We start from the raw sequence: 8,649 nt of genomic DNA on the forward strand, positions 1-8,649 counted from the left end.
TTCTTCGAAATTGTAAGACTGGCTACAGAATGAAAATTTAGCTCAAAACATCTAAACCCATGGGCTTCTACAAAAACGGCCGCACACTTGACCACCTGGCTTCTTTTGCTCAACTCCAGCGAACGATGTGCACGTTCTCCTCACCAGTCACCACTCCGCCTCTGGAAGAACTACTTGCTATCCAGGGAGCACGACCGTCACCACCGAGAGAATTAGTCATCTTTGCTGTTGCCAACGCAGGTAGCCTTCTCTCCACTCTATATTTTCACTCTAGTTCCTCGTTGCTCTCTTCTTTAAGTTAGTTCATCTCTCTCTCCCCACCGTATAAATCTTATGTTCTTCCGGGGACGGTTTTTTTTTTTTCCTTCTCTTTGAAATTTTAATCTTCCAATCAGAAAAAAAACAGAACTTTTTCCATAGTCTTATTTAGTTAAGCCCCTTTTTTTTTTTTTTTTTTTTTTTTAAGTTTGGTATTATCTGCTCCAAAAGCACCAACACACCTTCTGTCTAGTGCATGCTCTCCGGTGATGTGTTCACAATTTTCTATTTTTAATGCAGAGTTACTTTATATGGCTTTTGTTTAGGGTGTGAGTTGAATTTGGTTAACCATAATTCCGACTTTAGGCTCTGGGAAGTAATTTGAAATGGTTGTTTTCTGAAATTTTTCATGCTATCTCCACAGTAGAATTGTTTCTGTTCGTGTCTTTGATTGTTACACGTTGTCCTAAGAGCTTCTAGTTTTTGCTTTTGTTAGATGTTTGAAACAGAAGATGGATGTTTTGAACTAGCTTTTTTAAACAATTAGTAGTTTTGTATCGCAAAGCCCTTTATTTAGACATGTTGATATATCGTCTCTTCCTCCTTTGGTTTCAGGATTTGTCTTCTTGTTGACAGGTTTCAAGGTTTTCAAGACATGGGCATGGCAAAGAAAGGCCCTAAATTTGCGGCAATGAAAAAGCTGTCAGCTCCAAAACTCTTTGACATTAAGGAGCCATCTTTCTGGTCCATCTGCTTTTTGTATTTCGTCAAAAAAATTTCTAATGTTTCTTCCTTTGTTTTCTCATTTTTAGGTATGAGCAATTGAATCCTAGTAAGAAGGATCTTGACAAGGACAAACTCCCTCACAATTTGTAAGTAAATTGAAATGTATTCCTTTCCTTTTTCTTCCATTGTTTCCCTAACATCTCTTTTTTTGTCTTCTGATGTTGGCAATGTACAGACCAAATGTTCCTTCAGCCCTTTTCTTCAAGTATAACACTGCCCTTGGGCCTCCTTACAGAGTCATAGTAGATACCAACTTCATAAATTTCTCTATCCAAAATAAGGAACACTATTTTTAGAGTCTGTTAAGATCTTACAAAACAAAATTTTGCTTCCGAAGTCTTGTTCTTTGAGAAGCTTTCTAGCTAATAGAGTCTTATTCATCCATTTACTTGGGTTATTCATTCCAAAAAATCCATACATATGCTGAACTATTATAATGAGAAAAGGAGAGAGCCTAGATACTTATCATTGTGCCACCACTATATGACTCCCTTATTTCATACTAATTTCTGTAACTTATGCAGTTGGATTTGGAGAAAGGGATGATGGATTGTCTTTATGCAAAATGTGAGTCAGCTAACATCTTGATCACTTAACATCTTTTAGGGTTGAGTTATTTATCTATTTTTCTGATTACCTTTTTGAGCATTTTGGCAATGAAGGCACTCCTTGCATCACAGACTGTGTCATGGCAGAGCTTGAAAAGTTGGGCCAGAAGTATCGTGTGGCTTTGAGGTACCTTCTTCTATGTCATTTGGTGTTTTAATGTTTCTAATACTATTTTATTTTTGCTGCTTGTATAATTTGTCCTCCTTGTTCTATTTTTATTTTTGGTGCTTGCCTAATTTGTGCTCCTTGTTTAATTATGAAGTCAATATATAAGTAAAACTTTGACTTTGTTTCTGTTCTTGATAAAGAATTGCCAAAGATCCCCGGTTTGAGAGATTGCCATGCACACATAAGGGAACCTATGCCGATGACTGCATTGTTGATAGGGTCACTCAGATACCAAAAGATCTTAATGCAACTAGCAGTTTTCTTTGCCCAATATTTGTGCTTGAGATACGTGAATTGGATGCTAGCAATTACATAACTATCATAGTTTTTGTCCATATCAAGTGGGTCTTAATCATATAATTTTGCTATTTTATTAACTCTGATACAAATGCATACATTTTCTGATAACTTTTTATTACTACAATGATTTAACCGTATGAGAGTATTTGTAAAGTGACTTCATTCTGCAATACTGAAAATGGCTAATGTTGTGGGCAGCATAATACATGTGATAGAGACTTGAAGCGAAGGATTTGCAAGGTAAGAACTTACTTGTCTTGCCTTACATCTCTCTACTATGGAATAATTGAAAGCTTCACCTGGTAAGTATTGAATGTAAAACCGAGGGGGAGGACTGGTCCAGTTGAGCATGGTAGTTGTTCTCAACTCCTCCCTATTTTTGAGATTTCTGGATTGGAAAGGGTCTACATGAACCCAGTTCAACTGGTAGCCTATTTTGGTTTGTTTTGACAACACTGGTTTGAAGCTATTAAGCAATTGAGCAGTTCCATACTTCTTAACATACTGATATGATTCAATCCTCATTCAAGAAATTTCTTGTTGGTGGCCAGATCCCTGGTGTGCCTATCATGTTCATCACCATGCATAGATATTCAATTGAAAGGCTTCCTGAAGCAGCTATAGGTGGAGGTAGGCTTCTTGATGTTGTTTAGGTTTTGCTTGCGTTTTTTGTATGAAAGTTAACCTTTAATTAAATTCATATCCACTCATTGAAACTCTTTTCTTTTCACAGCTCCAAGAATCTAAACCTGGACAAATCATTCAGCTGGAGGGTATCATCAAGTCTGCAACATCATGTGAAGGTGTTCAAACTTTGCAGTTTTGTTAAACGTGCACATGCGATGTACCTTTTTCTTTTGTTGTTTCTCTATTATAAGCTACGGTCACCTATAGCTGTTATATGTTATATGTTACGATTCCTGATGGAGGTAGCAGGCTTTGTATGACCCTACTCGTTATGAATGGAAGATTTTACTGGTATACTTTTGGGAATGTCTGTTTGTCTTCATTTTGTGTTTGAATTTCTCTTCACTCATTTGCATGCATACTGGTAGTAATCTTCTAAGTTGGAGCTCGAGTCAGATTAAGATTTGATAAACCGGAATTGATGCCTTGTTATCAGACAAGCATCAGTCAGAATTGAGGCAGGTGACTTGGGTTGAACTGAACAACTTGGGCCAGATATCGAGGTCAGTGACTCAGTAAGTGAATTTAGTAGATTTTAGTCTCAGGTGTTCTTATAATTGGTGGGAAATTTTGATCCAATAGGGTCATGTCCAAGGGTGGGGTATCTTGTTGCGAGTCGTGTGTATTAGACTAGATATCTTGGATTTTCAAGGCTAAAACCTTATGAAAAGAGGTGTTATGGGAAAAGGTGTTGAATTTCTAAGACACAACATGCCCGGGAAAACCGAGTCATCTACCCTTATCTGGTTCTGTTTCCATTTCTATAAGAACATTTATCTGAATGAAGCTGAAAATGACAGATAATTACGTTAGCGCAAATTTATTGCAAGGTTCATTATGGTTGGCAAAAATGGAGTTTAAAGTTCCTGTAGAGTAACCAACGTGACTAATCTTAACCTATTCATTTGGTATCATTTGTATGTTCCCGTCAGCTTCATACGGGCTCAGGCTTGAACTTGGCTCGTCGACTGCCTCAACCAGGTGATCAAGGCTAGCCACAAATTCAATAAGCAGTGAGGTGAATGTGGCCAGCGACAGGGCTGCGGTGCTCTCAAGTGTCCTCATCTTGGGCAGCAGTATACCAGTTCCAATTGCTCCTTCCTCTTCAAACTCATCAACTTCTCGCCAAGGCCATGAATACAGTCGCCTCTGCTGCCTCTTCATGGTCTCGTGGTAGGATTCCGCTTGGCTAGCTTTGTTCTCTGAGAGATCCTTCAGAGAGGGCTCAGGACCCGTGCTGCCCAAGTCGGAGAGCTCGTAGAGAGTTGAAGACAAGGTCTGTGAGAGTTTGCTCGGCTGAGGAAGGAGCTTATTCGGCTTGTCCATTAGGTGGTGATCGTGGGTTTATGTGAGAAGATAGGAGTGCATGTCGATGGAAAGCTGGAGGTGAACTGTAGAGCTGTGTACTCGTTTGAGAAGAGAGGTTTCAAGTCTGTGTTTCATGTTGTTGAGGTCCTTGCCCAAGCTCCTTATTAGCTCTGCAGCTTGGCTGGTGGCGTCCAGGATCTCTGATCGGAAGGTCACCCGCAGGTTGTAAGGTGCCTTAAATAGTAGAGAGATGGAACGAATGTAACGAGGTGAGCTCATCTATGTACTCAAAGAAGTAATACAAGTGTTCGTAATCTTTTACAGGGGTGAGCACGATCATAAGCCCCCTCTTAAGACGTTACAGGCGTCGTCACAGTCGAGACGTCGGCGACTAGATGTTACATATGGACTGGAGAGAGATTCCAAAATCAAAAACCTTCTTTTTATTATTATTATACCGGTGGACTGTGCTTGCAGTATGGCTGGTAAACCTTCGTTTTACTGCCTGCTTATTTATTGGTAAACAGGTAAGAAATTTTTACGATTTCTGTATTAAATGAAGCCTTTCGAAGTTATGTTTTACTCTTTTTGAAAGAGATTGGGTATGCTAAAATGTGAAATTTTGGTTCTGCAGTGACCCTTAAGCATAAATGGTTGATGGTTTGATGAATGATTCTCTTATTAATGTGTTATATGAATTTCTCAGGTGCCACACTTTGATTCTGTGTGACGTTGAGACTGGAGGAATTAAATTTCCTGCGATTCTGATTCAAAACCCTGATATACTCCGATCAACTGGGTTTGTCACCTGGCTCCCTCAACGCAAGGACTGATCGCACAAGTATACAATACCTGAATCTCGGAATGCAGGAGTCCATGCAAAGCCATCACCTCGTAAGCATAGTGCCGGAGAACTGCACCAATTTTGACATACTCCGACCGGGGGTAGACGAAATGCTGGAATCTTACGTGTGGTGGTTCCCATTTCGCTCACTGTGCCTGCAATTAGAAGGATAGAAATCCCACGTACATTAATAAATACAAAGATTTTGCGCTGGGAAAAATGTTTCCTAAGTGGCTAGTGATTTTAGGATAGGGCTTTTAACCCAAATTTAACATGATATCAGATTAAGGATCTTATATGTTTGCAAACCTGTAATGAACGCTAAATTAGCGTGATTGTAGGAAATGAATTGTTTCCTTGATTCTATGATTTGGTTCCTTGATTTTAGGATCAATTTAGATCCTAAAATCAACATGTAATGTATTATTAGTAGCGTCCGAAATAGAGAATAATACATTGTCGGAAAACATTCTTTGAAACAATTTTCTGTCTCGGTTTTACATGGTATCAGAGCGGGAGAATTCTCTTTTCCTTTCGTTGCCGAAGGTCAGAGCTAAGTGCTCCCATAGTCGTCGAAGGAGGTAGCTGAAAAAAATAAAAATCGTCGGGGAGTTACTAAACTCTGTTTTCTGCAACCCAGTATCCCAGCAGTCCCGTAGCCGAAATAGCGTCGCCGACGACGATCATCAACGACTGCACCACCAGCCCGTAATTGTAACCGATCACCGCTGTCGACGAAGGAAGACGACTTGCAGAACTCTGTTTTTCTTTCTACAACGATGGTCCCATAGCCGAAATAGCATCACCAACGAGCGCACCACCGGTCCCGTTGTCATTGCCAACCACTGCGCCAAAGGAAGCCGACGCTACTGTCACCGAAGAAGAAAGGTGAAAAAAAATATTCTTTTAACTTAGGAACATTGTTCCTTTATTTATCTGCGGGTCAACCCAACGGATCCAAACCGGACCACAATTGTATCGAACCAGAACCGGACCCTACCCAAATCGGATTAGACGAACCAAACCGGATCAGACAAGACCGAACCAAATTTCCATACTGGACAAAGTTGTGATTGGGATTATTCTGGATAATCCATTAATAGAAATTGATGGCCACCACTACATGCGCATCAACCGAACTTATCCCATCACCACAGATTATCGTCCACTAAGATAATTCTGCATTTCCAACTGGAATCATCCTCGATGAGACCAATTATTCATTATGGTCCCAGCTCATGCAGATGCGAATTGGCGCTCACAATAAAGCTAGATATCTCACTGGCAAAACGAGAAAACCAGCATCTGGAGATCCCAATCTTGGAGTATGGATTACTAAAAATCAAAGAGTAAAAAGTTGGTTTATTGACTCAATGAGTCCGTTGCTAATGCAGTGATTTATTCGCCTCTCCACTGCTAGGGAGATATGGGAAGTAGTATAAAAAACGTTCTATGATGGATCAGACGAAACGTATATATTTGATCTGAACCAGAAATCTTTTTATACCAAAAAAAATGGTAGACCATTATCCACATACTGCAATGAACTTGTTGCTATTTTCCAAGAAATTGATCATAGAACTATCTCTCAGGAAGGAACTGTCAAAGGACTAATCCAGTTGCACTCTGCAATAACTATGCTTTGAGTTCATATTTTTCTTAGTGGGCTTGACTCTGAGTTTGATCAGTTTCGTGGAGAAATCTTGCGAAGAGACCCCAAACTTGATTTGGAGAGCACATATGCATATGTTAGAAGAAAATATCAATAGAGACAGACAATGGGGAGTTATCGCCCAATCTCAGAGAACTCGACTATGTTGGCTAACCAAAATCGACAAGGATCATCAAGCAGTCGGCACACTTAATCATCTAGAAAAGGTAACAAACGAGTGTGCACTCACTACGGAGAAAAAGGATATTCACAACAACGTTGTTATGAGATTAGCTATCCGGAGTGGTGAGATTTTAAAAAAAAAAAAAACCAGAAATAGATTGTTGGCTACCTACGACAAATGTTGCCCATCCAAGTATTCTCGGTAAAACATCACTATTCTCTGTAAATTCTAAGAATAGAACTTGGATTATTGATACAGGTGCATCCAATCACATGATAAGGGATCCCAGTCAGTTACGATCTATCCTCCCTTCTCCGTAATCTGTTATGTCAACAGCCAATGGTAGTACCTCTCCTATTATTGGAAAAGGATCTGTTATATTGTCTAATAATCTTACATTAGAAATTGTCTTTGCGGTTCTATCTCTTGAATATAATCTTTTGTCTGTTAGCCAAATTACTTCCACTCTTGCCTGTATTATAACCTTTTGGCCCTCATTTTGTGTCTTTTAGGACATTCTAACCCGGAAGATTCTTGGTTATGGTGTTAGACGGGCTAAACTCTACTATTTGGAGTTGAAGAGAACGGGGGATCGAAAATCAGTCAAGCAAATCAAGCAAGCAGTGAAGATAATGCTCAAACAATTATATGGTTATGGCACCGAAGATTAGACCATCTTTCCTTTGGTTACCTTAAGAAATTGCACCCACAACTTTTTTTAGGTTTGAATGATTTGGATTTTCATTGTGACACCTGTGAACTGGCTAAGAGCCACCGTATCTCTTATTTACCGAGTTTGAATAAAAGTTTTGAACCTTTTGAAGTTATTCATTTCGATATTTGGGGTCCAGCCAAGGTTCCCTCTATTTCTAGAGCTCGTTACTTTGTGAAATTTATTGATGAATGCACTAGAATGACTTGGGTATCTTTGCTTATAAAAAAAGAGTGATATGTGTCTAGCATTTTAAAAATTCTACAACATGATACATACTCAGTACCAAAAGCAGATTCGTGTTTTGCAATCTGACAATGGTACTGTGTTTGTCAATGCTTCTCTCAAGAATTTTCTGACCAATCATGGAATTCGTCATCAAACCTCTTGTACCAATACTTCCCAACAAAATGGATTGATAGAAAGGAATAATAGACAACTTTTGGAAGTAGTGCGTGCCTTTCTCTCTTTGGCATGAACATGCCTCAGTTTTATTGGGGAGAAGTTATCAAATCTACTGCCTACCTCATCAATCGAACACCTTCTCGAATAATAGATTTTCAGACTCCTCAGTGCAAGTTGCAATCCCTGATTTCAATTCCCCATCTACCAAATCTTGAACCCCAAATTTTTGGGTGTACCGCATATGTTAATATCCCAAAAATCTTGCAAAATAAACTTGATCCATGTGCCAAACGATGTGTATTTATTAGCTGCTCTGAATTTCTAAAAGGATGTCGGTGCTATGATCCAAACTCCCAAAAGCTCCATGTGACTCTAAATGTCTCCTTCCATGAATCAATACCATATTATTCAGGGGGGGTCTCTTGGAAATCTCTTTAGGGGGAGAGTTCAAATGAAGAGAATGTTCAACAAGAAAATAGCGAAGGTGCTGAGTTTATTGAGTTAGAAACGGTGAACGAATTTTCAAGTATCATGATGTGCAACAAGACTGTGATTCATTAATTTCTCCTGAAGAACCCTTAGAGTTGCCCATGTCTATACCAACAACTGAAGAATCAACCCAGAAATTTCCTCCTCAGGTAAATACGAATCTTGTGTTTGATGAGTCTAATGAAACATGTGTTCCTACAGAAAATATAACCCCTAGATATCGACAAAGATTAAATAGGGGAGTTCCA

The 8,649-nt window shown here is 39.2% G+C and overlaps 1 protein-coding gene across 1 annotated transcript; it reads left to right on the top strand.

The window, feature by feature from the left end:
* Nucleotides 1–127: 127 nt before the first annotated feature.
* LOC137963950 (uncharacterized) lies at nucleotides 128–3,091 on the top strand. The gene is made up of 10 exons (XM_068811180.1): nucleotides 128–240; nucleotides 895–960; nucleotides 1,071–1,130; nucleotides 1,220–1,326; nucleotides 1,570–1,611; nucleotides 1,707–1,779; nucleotides 1,962–2,053; nucleotides 2,309–2,361; nucleotides 2,673–2,751; nucleotides 2,855–3,091. The coding sequence occupies exons 2-10, from the start codon at nucleotides 914–916 to the stop codon at nucleotides 2,866–2,868; spliced, it is 567 nt and encodes a 188-aa protein (XP_068667281.1). The 5' UTR covers nucleotides 128–240; nucleotides 895–913; the 3' UTR covers nucleotides 2,869–3,091.
* The last annotated feature ends 5,558 nt before the right edge of the window (nucleotides 3,092–8,649 follow it).

The sequence above is a fragment of the Aristolochia californica genome, unplaced genomic scaffold (genome assembly GCF_029961685.1).
Source record: "Aristolochia californica isolate CCGP_79_NKW_82.1479 unplaced genomic scaffold, dmAriCali1.0.hap1 SCAF_4, whole genome shotgun sequence".
NCBI classification, from domain to species: domain Eukaryota; kingdom Viridiplantae; phylum Streptophyta; class Magnoliopsida; order Piperales; family Aristolochiaceae; genus Aristolochia; species Aristolochia californica.

Bases quoted from the DNA above. Each gene is read 5' to 3' on its own strand.
- LOC137963950 (XM_068811180.1), top strand. From the start codon at position 914: ATGGGCATGGCAAAGAAAGGCCCTAAATTTGCGGCAATGAAAAAGCT. The intron at 961-1,070 runs GTCAGCTCCAAA...TCTCATTTTTAG, and splicing joins TTTGCGGCAATGAAAAAGCT to GTATGAGCAATTGAATCCTA. The intron at 2,054-2,308 runs CAAAAGATCTTA...AAAATGGCTAAT, and splicing joins TGATAGGGTCACTCAGATAC to GTTGTGGGCAGCATAATACA.